The sequence below is a fragment of the Carettochelys insculpta genome, chromosome 6, assembly GCF_033958435.1.
Source record: "Carettochelys insculpta isolate YL-2023 chromosome 6, ASM3395843v1, whole genome shotgun sequence".
Lineage (NCBI taxonomy): Eukaryota > Metazoa > Chordata > Testudines > Carettochelyidae > Carettochelys > Carettochelys insculpta.
Window position 1 is genome coordinate 68,260,773 of NC_134142.1, and position 16,372 is coordinate 68,277,144.

General features: G+C 48.6%; 1 protein-coding gene across 1 annotated transcript in view; it reads right to left on the minus strand.

Annotated features, from left to right (window-relative positions):
* Positions 1-2,089: 2,089 nt before the first annotated feature.
* GALNT16 (polypeptide N-acetylgalactosaminyltransferase 16) overlaps positions 2,090-16,372 on the minus strand; it is a 127,625-nt gene continuing 113,342 nt past the window's right edge. The window contains exons 14-15 of the mRNA XM_074997183.1: positions 14,350-14,466; positions 2,090-4,874 (exon numbers count right to left, since the gene is read on the minus strand). Coding sequence (XP_074853284.1) covers positions 4,737-4,874; positions 14,350-14,466 — 255 coding nt within the window. The 3' untranslated portion in view covers positions 2,090-4,736. The remainder of the gene's footprint in view (positions 4,875-14,349; positions 14,467-16,372) is intronic.

Genomic DNA, 16,372 nt, shown 5'->3' on the forward strand with positions numbered 1-16,372 from the left:
TCTTCATCCTTCTGACAGACACTTGCCTGGCACGGAAGCATCTCGGCAGGACACAGGAGGAGAAGCAGGACCACTGCCAGATTCAGCACTGCACTCCCGCTTTCAACACAGGTGGTATTGCAGCAAATGCAACTTGGCCGTAGCTGGGAGTGGAGATCAGCCACCTGGGTTTTCACTAGCTCCGCAGGTCACTCATCACAGTCATCCAAGGGCATTACCAAGATGATTACCTACTACTGTATTGAAATGAAGTATCAGCCAGTGAATGTTATCCCGAGCCAGCAAAGCCTTCCAGTTTTCAATAGGCTGGAAAAACAAAAGCTCATAAAGAATAAATACTTTACATCTCTAGAGCACCTGTCACCTGCAAATCTTAAAGCACTTTATGAATACTAATGAATTAACACATGGCACGTATGAAATAGGTTCAATATTTCTTCCCCATTTTTACAATAGGGAAGCTGAAAGTCACACAGTGCAACACTGCCAGAGCCAGGAAAAGAACCCCAAAGTTCAGGCCCTTAAGCTATGTCTGCTCAAGTGAGATTTTTCAAAAAAGCCAGGGCTCCTTTGAAAAATTCCACGGAGTGTCTACACAAAATGAGTTCTTTCGATATTACATTGGAAGCAGGCGGGACTTTTTTCCAGCGGCCCCATTCCACTCCAAGGTGAGGAAGAGCACCTTTTTCTGAAAGATTCTTTTGGGAAAAAAATGCGCGAAGGTGCCCCAGGGCCGTTTTTTCAAACAAGCAGCCTTCCATGGGGCTGGAGTTTTCAATCTGCAGCATTTCCTGGCCCATCCTTTCAAAAGTGCGGGCGGGGTGCGGCTGCTCTCTATCGAAAGAACAGATCGATTTTTTCGACCTGCTTTGTGTGTGGTCGCGGTCTTTCGAAAGCATTTTTTTTGGAAGGGATCTTCTGAAAGAATTTCCTTCCGAGGACCACTGTAGTGTAGACATAGCCTGACTATTTTATTTACTGCTTGTGTATGGATTCTGTGTAGATGGCAAACATCTTTTTTAAAACAGAAGAAAAACAGCAAACGATGAACCGCTTGTTTTCACAGGAGCACACTTATTCACACGCAGATACCGTTCGCCAAACACTGTGCAAATAAATCATTTGTGAACAGAGAATTTAAAAGACAACACCATTATGGTCAAAGCAAAATGCTGTTTAGAGTTTAAAGAAATACACTCATTGTTTTGCTATATTTGCCCTGTTCTAGTAGTGGTTGTAGGGCTTACGAAATCCAACAGCGTGTGCAGGGTTCTATAGTTTTTCAATTAACCCTCCCCCCCATCTTTTCTTTTTTATTTGCCTGGCATAAACCACTTCCTTCAGCTTTAGGAACTCATTGCGCAACTGGGGTGGGGGGTCCTTAAAACCCCAAAGGGACCCTAGCTAGAAACAGTTCTAGGTGCAGATAACAATAGATTAAGGAGAATCTACTAGATGTTAATAAGAACAAGAAGTCCTGTGGCACCTTATAGCCTAACAGATATTTTGGAGCATACGCTTTCGTGGGCAAAGAAGCGCTTTGTCAGATGTGTAATGTGTCCCCTAGTTTTGGGATGTTAAGAACATAGCACAGAAGAGCTGCGTCTACACGTGCACGCTACTTCGAAGTAGCAGCAGTAACTTCGAAATAGCGCCCGTCACGTCTACACGTGTTGGGCGCTATTTCGAAGTTGAAATCGACGTTAGGCGGCGAGACGTCGAAGTCGCTAACCCCATGAGGGGATGGGAATAGCGCCCTACTTCGACGTTCAACATCGAAGTAGGGACGTGTAGACGATCCGCGTCCCGCAACGTCGAAATTGCTGGGTCCTCCATGGCGGCCATCAGCTGGGGGGTTGAGAGATACTCTCTCTCCAGCCCTTGCGGGGCTCTGTGGTCACCGTGGGCAGCAGCCCTTAGCCCAGGGCTTCTGGCTGCTGCTGCTGCAGCTGGGGGTCCGTGCTGCATATACAGGGTCTGCAACTAGTTGTTGGCTCTGTGTATCTTGCACTGTTTAATGAAAGTGTGTCTGGGAGGGGCCCTTTAAGGGAGCGACTTGCTGTTGAGTCCGCCCCGTGACCCTGTCTGCAGCTGTGCATGGCTCCCTTATTTCGATGTGTGCTACTTTGGCGTGTAGACGTTCCCTCGCTGTGCCTATTTCGATGTTGGGCTGAGCAACGTCGAAGTTGAACATCGACGTTGCCAGCCCTGGAGGACGTGTAGACGTTATTCATCGAAATAGCCTATTTCGATGTCGCAACATCGAAATAAGCTATTTCGAAGTTGGGTGCACGTGTAGACGTAGCCAAGGATTGTTCTCCAGATATGACTTTGTATCTTGATGCTATTTCTTTACAAGACTTTCAGTCTCCCAGATGAGGAAGAAACAGGCTCTGCTCTACTAATTCCTTCACAATGTGGGATGCACAATACCAGGCCTTTCCATAGCACATCTGTGTAAGTAAAAGAAGACCTGGACACCTTTATGGGCATGTCTTGTCTGGCTGCAGTGAAAGGATTAAGAATGGAAGGATCTGGTGATGAGATTCCATTCTTGTGCTGGCTTTGGGTGCAGGTGGAGGTGTCCTGCACCTTTCTTGTTCAGCTCCCAGGAGTCCCTGGTTTAGCCCCCGAGAGGCAGGGACAGAGAAGAGAAAGCCCTAACTTGCAACCCTGGTACAGGGGCCTCTGAAGGGACAGGGTGTCCTGAATCCTGCCTCTTTCAGTCTGCCACACATCCACCACCAGCACATGGAAGGGAGCCCAGCCCTGGTAAAGAAACCTGCTGCTGAATGAGGCCAATTCACCAACAAAGGTGTGGGCATGTGGGGGCTGTGCACCAGGAGGTGGGGGGGAATTCTTGCGCTCTCTCTCCACCTGTGCATGGATGTAAATGGAAGAAGTTGGGATGCAAGTCATCAAACCTGGGGGGGGGGTTGCATCCCCATTTAGAAGTGAGAGAAGCACCTTGCTGGGGGCACTAGCGCAAGGGAGGTGAGCAATAACCCATGGGAGGGAAAGCTGGTCTTTTCGCTTGGGAAGAGCTAAGTAAAGAGGAGCAGTAAAATCCTCAGGACTGTTAGCGGCACAGCTCTGAGAGACAGCTCTGCCACCCCAGGCTGTATTCACATGGGCAGCCCTTGCACACACCCTACTCATGCTATTTCCCTGCGCTCCTTCAGCATAACCCAGGGCTAGAACCTGGTAATTACCCAGGGGGCTGTGCTCTCTGTGTTAATGCACCAAGCACAGAAAGGCACAAGGGAGCAATACAAGTTTTCCCCAGTGGTCCCCACACCTTGCACTGCTTGGCCTGTCATCACCAAATATACCACTACTTTCAACACACACCGTCCGTGAGGTCTCAGAGGGGTAGTCTGTATCTGCAAAAATGAGGTGTCCTATGACACCTTAAAGACTAGCAGTTTTATTTAGGCATAAGCTTTTTTGGGTAAAACCCCCTTTGTCAGATGCATGAACTCACAAACTGGTTTTTACCCGCTTATGCTCAAACAAAGCGGTTAGTCTCTAAGGTACCACAGGGTGCCTTGTTGTTTTTGTCAGTGAAGGGCGCTGGAATGCCTCCAGGGTGGGACTTAAGGGACACTGCCTCACAGCTGTAGCATCATGTCTGTCCATCTCAGAGCCAACCCCAGCAACCTCCAATATCCCACAGGGTAGGCAGTCATTTTCTGAGTGTCAGCTCGACTCACAGCAGAACAACTCTGGCAGAGGAAGAACATGCCCAAGCAGGAGCCTGGCTATTCTGGCAGTTCCATGGGTGTAGAGGGGAAGGGCAGGGGCTGTTACACGTTACTGGCAGTTCAAAGTCAGTTTGCGTCCAATCCTGGGGCTCAGTCTTATGAAGCGCGCCAATCTGACTGGTTAACGAGCACTGGATTTGCAGTAGTGGCTGCAGTGGTATTGGCCTCTCTAAGATCTTACCCTAGGGCCCTTCCTGGTCATCCTGGCTATTTGTTATAGGACGTGGGAAGCCGTAAAAGCACCCTCTGGGATGAATGACAGTGACATGATCCAGTGAAACACTGCACAATGCAAACCCTTCCTCCTTCCTGCTAGTCCGTTACCCTGACTCTGCCTCTTCTCCATCCGTAGTACCAACCACACATCCAACGGCAGTGCCTCTGGACCGGCCAAGAGTAATGTCCCAACACAGTTCCTGCCCCCAACGATCCACTGCCCATCTCCCAACCTATGCGTTAGTCGCACTGAGTTTCCCACACAGCAACTCCATTGCCGCAGTTTGAGACAGCACCCAAAAATAACCCAGGATGTCCCAGGAGAAAACCCCCTGGAGCTGCCAAGAGTTTGTAGAAGCATTGTCAAGGCCACTGGTTACATGCACTCCATGGGACTGAAGAATCACACAAGTCACTGCCAAGGAAGGAGAGAGCTGTGAGTCAGTGCTTGTCGCTCCGAGCGCTATCCAGCTATTGGGTTGTGCTGTCTCCTCCTTTTGAGTGTTGTTGGCTGAGGATGTCAGCTGCAGCCTCCGAAGACAACAGATGGGCCAAGTTTAATGCCCTTTTGTATCCCCTTGCCCTAATTTCTGCCTTGAAACTTCAAAAGCAGTGAATGTTCAGCTGAAATGGTGACTTGCCAATGATCACAATCAAAACATCAGGGTTAGAAATAATAAACCTTCACCTCCCCACCCGAACCCCGTCCATTCCCAAAGTCTCATGCAGAAAGAAACAGAGGTTTCCAGGCTACCATCATGTGACTTGTAGCAGCTCCCACTGTTGACCAGGTGTATCTGATTGGCATGTGTTGGTCACCACCCTGCTGGACTGGTTTTCCAGGCAGAGGCCGCTGACAAAGTGCTGAATGAAACTGCCTTTCATCTTCCATTTCTGGGGGAAGTGGTGGGAAGGAGAGAGGAGAGAGAAAAAGCGGTATAGTGAGACAAAAGACCTCCCCCTACTTTCACGAGGGAGGGAGCCCCTCCCAGGGTGCAACAGGAGGCAGGAAGTTCGGGACACTGGAGTTCTGGTTTGGGGTGCCACTTCCAAAATCTCGGCTCCTCTGTGTTTTTGATAATGGGGGGTTCGCTGATAGGGCTTCCCCTGGACTGCCAGGGCCAGGTTTTCAGAGATATTTAGGAGCCTAAAGATGCACATGGGCACCCACTGGGATTTTCAAAAGAACCTAAGCAAATTATTTGCCTAGCTTCCTTAGCGGCATCGTTAGGCACCCACTGGCCTACAGAGAATGCAAACCCCCCTGCCCCACACACACACACCTCTCACCTCCACTGCAGGGTACAGGCCAGGCCTGCTCACACTCAGCTTGGTATAAACCAGGACTGCTCTGAGATTATACTGACGTAACACAGCAGTATCTGGCTCCAATAATAATTACAGGGGCATAAGAGATTCCCTATCAAACCACCTACGAGATGAGAAAGCCAAAGCAGCATTAAATGGGGGCTGGCTGCCCCAGGCCCTACTTTTGCCCAGTTTGTCTGGCCAAGAAGAGTTTGTTCTATCGCCGTTCAGCGCTGAGGGGAACAACACTCCCAGGCAGGGGCAGCAAAGGCAGGAGCACTGCACCAGCTCAGAGCCACCTCAGCACACGGCCCTTCAGCTGCGGACGCCGCAGCACAAGGAGGAAAAGCTGAAAGGTGAGAGGAGGCCAAATAATGCAGATTGCAGCTCAGGGAAGGGGTCTCAGGTCTGACCGAGTCCTTCTCCACTACAGGGTTTAAAAGCCAATGGAGCTGCCTTAAAATCCAGTTGGCACTTCAGGGTAAGAGCCTTACGTTCCTCTCTCTGATTTCTGCAGATGATTCACAAATCTCTCAATCCAGGCCGAGGTGGGCCCCTTCCATCCCACCCCTCATCTCCTCTGAAGTGTTTTGTCAGCTTGAATTTAACCTGGGAGAAGCTACACTCTGTTCACTTCCACCTTCTCTGTCAACACACGCAACACCCTTGCCTTTCCTCTAACTTCAGCCTGGGATTTGGGCTGGTTTTGGCTGCTCCTTTACCCTTGCTGCATGCATCTAGGTTAAATTCAAACCATTGTGCTTCCTCCTCCTCAGTACCCCCAAGACCCAGCATTTTCTGTCCATCTACACAGCTAAATATCTGGCCAGACCTTCATTATATCTCTTCTTAGGTACTGGAACATCCCTGTCTTTGCCCTCCCAAAATCCTGCCTTGCCTTTTCCCACTCCATATAAAATCCACAGTAAGTTGTCCTCTCCTTGCCCCTTGATTTGGTCCTGTCACTGCCTTTGTTAAAGCCCACCACTGGCTCCTCACCCACTAGCACATCACATTCAACCCTTTCCTCACCACCTGGAGAGCCGTAACTCTGCCCCTCCCTACTTATCCAGCTCATCTCTCTTCAAGCTACCCAATACTCCTCCACTCTGCCTGCATTTCCACCTTGACGGCCCCTTGTCAGCGTCTCCATAAATGCCTCTGTACCTTCTGCCAGGCTGCTCACTGCACATAGAACAACCTGCCTGTACTTGTCCGCAAGGCCTCCACCTACACTGAAGTCCCTCTTGGTGGCCCACTGGTGTTGTAATGCCAACAGTGAAAGGACGAAGTCTGTCTTGTTTCCTGTTTGTCCCCATCTCTCATTACTTGCCCCTTTGCTGGAGTGGTGAGTTCTTCAGGACGGGGGCTGCACCTTCCTGTCTGGCTGAGAAGTGCCCAGCTGGTAGGAGCTGCTACCAGCGTTCCCTTGAATTTTTTTCCAGTGTACCAACGCATCACCAATAGAAGCACATGCTGGTGGCCATGGGCACTCTGCTAATCAGCTGGGCAGCACCTGGATCTCTCCTGGGCAGTCACCCAAGTGCTCAGCTTACAGGGAACATTTCCCATAAATAAATAACAGTAACAACATAGGCTGGAGATTTCCACCAGGATTCTCCAGCATTCATTTACACAGAGATATCTGATTTCAGCAGCTTCACTGGACAGAGCACTCCAGACTGTTGGGATTTTCCTGTCTTCCATTTTCTCCATCGAGCAGATGGCCTAGTCAGGACACAAGGTTTGAGTGCTCAGGAGGTTGGCAGCCTGGGGATATGAATAGGATGTTTGGCCTGCATGGCTGGTTGCTGTGAGGAAAGGGGCAGCGCCAACCCGCCATATGCAAGGAGCAAATGTTCTCTGAACTGTTCGACTGGCCTTTCCTTTTGGACTGTCTGAACTCTATAGGCATTGTCATTCATGGGTAACCCGCTGAGTGAGCAGCCTCGCTCTCCTCACATTGCAGGTGGCAGGCACCCAGCCGCATTCTGAGAAACTCCAGTATCGGTCTGCTCATACAGCATTTCATCACACCATTATTGATAACATCTGGACACTGTTTATTATTCTCACTTGACAGAACAATTGTGCAATGTAGGGGCTTCTCCTCGGCCCAGTTAGTCCTGAGACTGCCTGGAGGTGGTTTCACAAACATCAACCCTCACCTGACCACTGCTACCAGCTCTGACTGAAGGGGCTTCTGCTGAGAGACTGGCCTTTGGCTCACTGGGAAGAAGACAACATGACCAGAGAGGTTGCCAAGATAATGGCCAGAAATATAGCAGGGTGGAAATATAACCCTTCACGAAGGACAAGATGGAGCTTACATGACTGTCAACACTGGCTGCTTCCTAGGACTGTCTCTCTCCTGGCATGGGCCTCTCCTTGCAAGGCCCACAACATAGAGAGACAGGGAGGAGGTAAACGATAGAGCAGCAGCCACGTTCAGGAAAGAGTGAGAGATGGGCACAGCTGTTCCTAATACTTCTGCACCTCTCTGCCTTGCATCTTCTGTATGGATGCCATTCCTCTTAGAGGCTACAGCTTCTTGCATTAGGAATCCCTGCTGTGAAGGTGCAGGCTGCAATTTACCAGGCCTCGACTATCACAGATCTGCGACCACAGCAACTAGCAAGGGATATTTCCCCTCCTCTTCCTCCCAGGAGACACCTGGCGGCCAGTATGGTTGTGTGCCATGGGATTTCTCCAGATTCGAGGCCCATTGGTCTGTGAGCCTCTCTGTGCTGAGCAGATGCAAGCCACTTTGTCTTCAGGAATGGCCTGCAGCAACAGCAGCAGCAGGAGGACAGGCAGGGAGTGCTCAACAACATACATTTCCTCCTGCTAATGAACAGCACCACACGAACTGACTTCTCAGTTAATTGCTCACCCTGAAAGCCCAGCAGCTGTTTTGGAGTCATCCTGAATCTCTCAGTGCAGTGGAAAGTGGTGGGAGGGTTACGAGGGAGGAAGGACAGGCCTGGGCTTTGGCTGTTGGAATTCTATACAGGTAGCAGTTTGTGTATTGATAGTACGAGCTGATGTCATTGATGCTTCTCCTTAGATGACAGCAGTGGTTTTGATTCCATTATCTCCCCTCCCCGCATCCAGGCCTGGAGTTGTTATGCCCCTTCCTCCCCTCAGCATTCAGGAGGAAGAAGTAAAACGGTTAGATGCTCTCACTTGGTTTCACTTAAAATCTCTCATCTGATTGCTCGCCGGCCAAGAAAAGCTACAAGAGCAATCCCAGGCTGTGGAGTTTGAAGGGGCCGCCTGGCTGTGGACTGATCACTTTTTGGCTGAGCCAAACTTGAGAGGCAGTGCCACGCCGTGCGACAGGTCGTAGTGCCACTCGTTCAAATTTGGCCTGGCCACCCCTCCATAAAGGAGAGGGGCAGCTGGGCCAAACCTGAGTGGTGCAATGCCATTCATTCACTTTGGAGGGTATATGTTTAGGGGGTCATGGACCTTAAGGGTTAGACTGCTGGTAGGGAAAGAGGGTGCCTGAAAGGAGAAAAGGAGGGTCAGACACAGGGACAAATCTATTCACGCTCGCCTAGGGCGACCATATCTCCCTGTCCCAAATGCAAGACAGGGAGATGTGGAAGGATGGCTCCTTGGGTTCCACCAAGCCCTGGGGAGCCAGTGCCCCAGCCCCAGAGCCCTGGGGAAGTGGCAGCCACCAACGCTCCCCTCCTCAGGGCAGCGGCAGCTGCCAGCACTCCCCACCCCCAGACCCTGGAAGGCCCCAATACGGGGCAATTAGTACCTTTTAGAAAATAAGCAGGGATGCCTTTTTGGCATCCCAAATATGGGACTGTCCCGCCCAATACAGGACGGATGGTCACCCTACCTTGCCCCTGCCCCCCACTTTAATGTTGCTCCACAGTCCCCAAGAACAACCTTGTGCTGGGGCTTGATATCTCAGAGAAATGAGGAAAGGTCCAGAAAAAGGGTAGAAACTGAGTGTTTGTGGGGGAAATCGCAAGAACCTTCACATGAAACTATATGCAGCCTCAGGCTGTGACCTTTTCAACTCTCATCCTCCAAGCACCCTTTGGCCTGGCTAGCATTTGGAGGGGAGCCTCTGAGGAACACCTATGTACTATGGAAGTGGTGCTGGTGACTCAGTAGAAGGCACTCTTCCCTAGGCCCCATCTGTGATGGGTGAAAACTCAGTGAAAGAAACCATTGGCTGGACACCTTGTGCCAACTCAAGATTTTGAGCTCCCATGTCCCATATGACTCTTGGGGCTTGCAAGTTTTCAAAAATTTTGGCTTGAATCTCTCTGTATCTCTGCCACCTTTTCTGACAAATGTGTGGTGATAAAGACATGGTTGGACAACAAATCATGATTTTCACAAAATTTTTGTCTCTTTTCCCATAAAAATGTCATCAGAATTTTGAAAGGGTTCAACTAGCTGTACTGGGTACTCAAGTGTTTTGCGAGATGTGGATGAAAGTAGAGTAAGTTCCAAATATCATTACTCTTTGCAATGTCGTTGTAACTGTGTAGGACCAACGATATTAGATACATAAGGTGAGTGAATTAATAGCTTTTACTGGACCAATTCCTGTTGTTGAGAAAGCCACGCTTTCAACCTACACAGAGCTCAACCTACTTCTTTCACCAACAGAAGTGAGTCTAATAAAAGATAACTACCTCTCTCACCTTGTCTCTCAAATATTATTTCTAGAATATCAAATAAAAACCCATTCAGTCCTTCCACTGTGCTAGTCAGTGTAAAATAGAGCCCAGGGTATAACAGTACTGTTATTTTTCAGCATGAGCACAAGTTGGCTTTTAACTTCTGTCTGTCCAACTAATTTTACAGGCAGTCATGGGTCTTAGTGGGTCTGGAATTTTTGCAAGTGACTTAAATCGCTCAGTAAATCCTGGAAGTGACTGGAGGCAGCCACGCTCAGGAAAGAAGTAAGAGGAGAAGAGTAGGAGAGCTGGGGGTTGTATCTTAAGCATATGTTTGTGCTAGAAACACTACTGCAGCACAGGTGTTGACCTAATAGTATGTACCCTGGGGCTTAGGTCAGCTTGACTTCAGTTCCTCAGGGACTGAATTGTTCACAACCCAGAGTGACATAGCTAGGTTAACTTTACGTTTAGTTGTTGACCAGACATAGGACTGGGGCTGATAATTGACACAGCAGGGTGTTGTTAGCCATAGATCTCAAATCTGGGTCTGCAAGGTTCAATTATCCACAAGTAGCAGCTTACCTGAGACCCAGCAGCCTGGTCTCAGCACGAGGCTTCACCCCTGATGCCTGATTGGCCGAGTCCCAGAGAGCGTGATTGGCCTGCTGGCCCTACTTAAGCCAGCAGCAAGAAAAAGCAGCTCTGTGAACAACTGGGCTTGTCTCTGCTCTGTGAGTCTTTTAATACCCACTCCTGCTTCCGCTCCCCTAATTTGATTTCCTGGCATCAGACTTGTGGTTCCCAACCTCCATTTTGTCTCTTGCTTCTGACAGTCCAACTTGGCTGATTCTTGACACGTATCTTACGACTGTGGGCTTTGGCTTGGACTACGAGGCATGGCGGCCCATGACACCGCTCTGACATAGAGGGTACTGGGGGTACTGCAGGTCACAACTGAGGTACATTTGTAGAGCTGCAGGGAGCCTAGGACTGGTATCATAGGACAGCCACAGCCACACTTGCCCCTCCTTTTGTGGGGGCTATGGTAATGTGGCACTTTGGAATATGCTAATGAGCACTTCCATGAATATGCAGCACCTCATTAGCATAATAGCAGCCACATGCGCTTCGAAACTGCTGGCTTCAAAACGCACGCTGCCCATGTAGCCGCGCGGCCTTTCCAAATGATCCCCAAAATCAGATGGGAAGAAGGGGCTTTCAAAATCAGGGAGCCATTTTGAAAGGCCCCCGGCTACACAGGCAGCGTGCGTTTTGAAACCAGCAGCTTCAAAGTGTGCATAGCTGTCATTATGCTAATGAGGCACTGCATATTCATAGCAATGCCTCATTAGCATATTCTGAAGTGTCATATTACCATAGCCCCTCTGAAAGGAGGGGCTAATATGGCCAGAGCCAAAATGTTTCCCAGAACATTGTGCATAAACAGTGTGTTTGATAGGAAAGCTTGTACAGCAGTTGGTATATATGCCAGAATCTAACAAGTGCACTGACAAGCTCTCCTTAGGAGATCTGAAACTCACAATGCTGAAACAAAAAGGAATCAGAGCTGAGAAAAACTCCTGGCTCCTGAAAATTGCTTTCAAGCTGTGAAATACTGACAGGAACGCTCCAGCTGGCTAATACTGTCAAGATGCTGACTCAGGCACTTACAAAACTGTAAGGTTTTCACTCTGGTTTGTGCTTGTCTGCATAGAGTTCTATTTTTCTGTATCACAAATAATAAGCGCCACTGAGCAGCAATCTGGGGAAAAGAAGCAGACAGCTAAGACGTCAACGCAATTGTCCTAATTTTCAGGCTGAGGTCTTATTCTGTCAGGTAAATTACAATGACATACTTTTGTCTAATGGGATTTCTCTTCATTCACTCTGTTCTGCCTGGCAATATTATGCCGGGGTTTCTCAATATTATTCTCTGTTTTTAGTGCCTGACTCTTACTCGGGCTATATTTGTCCTCACTTTATTACAGATTAAAATGCCACACCCACCATCAGCCTGGAACTATGTCATAATTTATCAGACATTCAAGTAGAAATGCTAACAGCTAAATATTATTACAGATAATGTCCGTCCTGCTCAAAAACTAGTTCTGATCATACAGAATAGCACTTGGCTAGCTCTCTTTGAGTGCTGACAGCAGCCAGCTGTTGCTGTTGAGCAATAATGCTTTTGCCAAATACATTTCATTCCAGGTCCTCTTCAGCCCAGTTCAGACTAGCTTGATGGGGCTGGAAAGCATTTAGTCTGGGGTCATTCTGTGATTTCTCCATTAAGTGCTGTCCTATGTATAGATATCTACATGGTCTTATTCCGACTCACAAATTCAGTTGCTGCTGATGTAGATACAAAGCCTGCTTTGATGTGCCTTATCTTTCTGGCAAAAGCAGCAGTCTTTGAATGATCTGATTGGCCTCTAGCTTGCAAGCCTTTGTTCTCTTTCTCAACAGGAAATCAAACCGTGGCAAGGTCCATGCTGCAGGGTTTTTTCAACATTATTTATTTTAATGTTCTAAATAAGAATGGTCAGAAAATCACATTCACAGAGCCACAACGTTGCAAAATGGAGCGTTCTCATCTACAGCCACAGTTCCTAGCCACAGCACTGCAAAGAGAGCCTTCGGAGGAGCCGACAATAGCTGTGCTTTGTTCACACGCATTCCTTTGCAACCTCGAAAAGGGGTTCGGGGGGGGGAGGGCCGGCAAAAGTCATTTGCAGAGCTGGAGTAATTATTTCGAGGGAAAAGCCCTCTTATCTCAAGTTACCCTGCTTGGCTGTGTGAACGTTCGTGGAGGGGTGGGGTGAAAAAAATGGTTTTTGTCAGCAAAAAATAAAAAAACCAGTGTGGACAAACCCTGTCTTTTAGTAACAGGGCACAATTCCCAGTGCTGTGACGCAGTCTGTTCCAGATGGGCTACAGAATGAAACTGTTGCTTGCCCTTCTGTTCTGCCTTTCTGCAGCTGTCAGAGCACTGGGCACTGCCCCAGCTCCATCTGCACCTTGACCGCAGGCTCCATAGTGCACCCCCTATGTCTCAAGGTTTCCCCACTCAAAGCGAGCTTCTGCCAACTCTGCCTGTTTCTCCAGCCCCCCCAGGGCGTCCTCCCTGCATCCGAGAGACACATGGATTCCACCAGCCAGAAGTGAAAAATCAGTCCACATTAACACGTGGATTCATTGTGAGGTCGGAGTGATTTACAGAGCACTGACATGACAGTTTTATAGTAGTCTCATTACAAAAATGCACGCTCTGTAAAAACCTGGAGCCAGCCTCCTAAGGATGTGAGTCCTTGCTTTCCGTTCTGTTATATGGATGAACTGGACTCAAATCAGGGACTTGACCTAGGAGATGCTTTTGCTGACAGGGTGTAAACAAGGGTTTTGTTTAAATGCTTCAAATAATTAGACATGGGTATGACGTTCAAGGGCCAAACTCTCCTGAACTTGGTCAGGAGAGGCAGGGATGGGCTACGTGTTCCTGAACCCAAATCCAGATCTGGATCTTGAATCTGGCTTGCAGCAATGGTCAACCCTGGATCAAACAGCTCTGAACTTTAGGGGATTCAAATTTCAAATCAGGAGTCTTGCATCTGGATCTCCCTCTACTAGCAGCATACAAGCTGGCTGCATGTCCTGGGGTGGATAAGGATCTTGTGTAACCATACCCATAAGCTTGGCAACCCCTGCTGTAGGCGTTGATCTTTAACTAGGAGACGTGCTTCCTTCTCCCTTCCCCACACGCTCTCTTCCCACCAGCCTGCCTCCACTTTACCTAGCACTGCCTCTGAGACCATGCCTCAACTTTATTTTGGGGTACTGGGGCTTCCTGTGCCAGCTCCCAGGTCATTCGTGCATGAGCGTGTGTCTGGGAACAGAGGTGTGGCAGAGTGGGCTTCTCTCCACACTTTCGCAACCCAGCTTCCTGTGTCTGCCCCCTGCTAACCTGTCAGGGTTGTAACCAGTAAAGAGCGTGGAGGTATGGAAAACACACACTAAGCAAAGTTGGCCTCCTGCTCTCCTATGTCCTCATACAAGCTTGAGGCTGTGCTGAAGGTATGCACTGCACCGGTCACCACTAGGTTCAAATATAGTTTCCAGAAGACTGGGGAAAATCCTGTTGCCCACAAGTCCCAGATAAGAATGGTGCAACCTGGGTATCAAGCATCCTGCCAGCAAACAAGAAGAAGGAAGAGAGCAGGGTTTGGGGGGGGCAGGTGACACCAGGCTGAGCAGCAGCATTCTGACCCCCTGCAAGGCGAGCGAGAGGGACAGGAGAGCGAGAGAGATGTTTTAGTTTATGCGGTCACCTCACCAGTGCCAAGTCTTGTCTTCAGGCACCACTAGTACCAGCATGGGACAGGGACAGCATTATGGAGGTGGTACGGTACCTGTCTGCCGTCTTTCTGATTGCACGCCACCAGCGTGATCTGAGACCCGGTGGAGAAGGAGGTGATGGAGAGACACTTGTCCTGCTGTCTAATTAAAGGGTCACTGAAGACCCACTCCTTTGGAGGAAGAAACAAAAAGATACAGATTCCATTGTTACGACAGAGATGCTATAGTAGAAAAAAATGCGCCAAATCCTGGAGTCCTCACTCAGTCCTGACGAGAAAAGAGACTCCTAGGGACTGAGCTGGCAGGTCATAGGGAGGTCTGCCACCGTGCTCTGCAGTCTGTACTCAGCTTTGGGGAATCCTGACATGCCAACTTCACAGCTTCCAGAAATCAGATCACCTAGATTACACCAGCGTCTCCCTGCACGACACCCTTATGTAACTAGGGTTCTACTGCCCTGCCTGCCAAGCAGGTAAGAAGACCCTGTCTCATAACTGAGACAATGGGCAACAGTTTCTGATTATTTTACATAGTAGGCAAATTCACTGCCCATTTCTCCCAGGAGTGGATAACAAACAATTTTTCAAATTAGGCAAAACATACACATTTAAACTCACACGCTTCCCCGCAGCACACACACGTCCATGGAAAATAAGCTATTGCATTGCATTGATCCCCCCCCGCTCCCATCCACCCATATTTTACATTTTGTTACCCCTGTGGAGCAACACCACTTCAGAGGCAAGACTTGAGTTCTGTTCTGGCTCACCCATCGTCAGCAGTTATTAGGTAAACTCAACTACAGAGCCAAATTCTCCCCTCAGTTACACCTGAGCATGTTCATCAAAGACAGATTCCGGGTTAGAGACCCTCCATCACTGGTGGGGCAGTGCACAGCTTTCAGACCCCAAGTGGGGTTTGCAGGGCCCACACATCTTTGTTGCATTACCTGGATATGTTTGCTCTGGAGTCAACGAGAGACAAACTGACTCCCACAATCTCTTTTACTAAATCACTTCTCAGATTGGAATTCCGCTGTAGTATAACTTGATTTGAAGAGGACACTGGAGGATTTGGGGCACCACTGGGTTTTAAGGCCTGCCCACCCGCCTGTCCCGTCTTATCCTCGAGCTGTGGCTCTGCTTCCTCAGGAGAGGATCTAGCTAACTTAAAAGTGAAAAACCTGGCCAGGCCTAACAGTGGAACCTGTGAAAGAGCCACTCAGGTGATAATAAAGCCATTTAACTGGCATGCGCCAGTCAGTTTCTGAATTTTCTATAGGACCTTAGCTTAAAATGTGTATGCAAAACTATTCATTAGTGTGTTGCCGAAGATTATAATAAAATCTAAAAAACACCTCCCCCCACCCGTTTCTGCCACCAGTTTAATAATGCTGTGTAAGGCCCCATAAATCCTACAGACGGCTCTGGTGTTGGGTCATACTTGATCCAGAATGCAGCTTTTGGAAAAGGCCTTTATTTGGTTTGTCCCCTGCCATGGAATAAGCGGTGGAGCCTGCAAATGCCCATCACGCAGATCCACCCAGATTTTGGACTCTGAGGGGTCACGTTAGTCTGTAGCTTCACAAATAACAAGCAGTCCCATAGCACCCTAAAGACTAATACATTTTTTAGGTCATGAGCTTTCCTGGGTAAGACCCTCTTCTTCAGATGATCAGGGAGGGTCTATGCTGGCTCTGGGAGTGTGCCAGCAATTGCTACCGTTCCAAAATTATTCACGTTTTATTCATCTTCAGTGTTATGAGTAACATAAAGAAATGAGAACAAGAAGTCCTGCGGCACCTTATAGACTAACAGATATTTTGGAGCATAAGCTTTCATGGCTAAAGACCCTCTTTGTCATGCATCTAATGAAGCAGGTCTTTAGCTACGAAAGCTTATGCTCCAAAATATCTGTTAGTCTATAAGGTGCCGCAGGACTTCTTGTTGTTCTCGAAGATACAGACTAACACGGCTACCTCTCTCATAAAGAAATGAGGTTTCTTCAAAAACTTCTTTTTAACCGCACATTCCCCCTTTAGAACAAACACTCTTTTCAAAAGTACGTTTCTTTTTT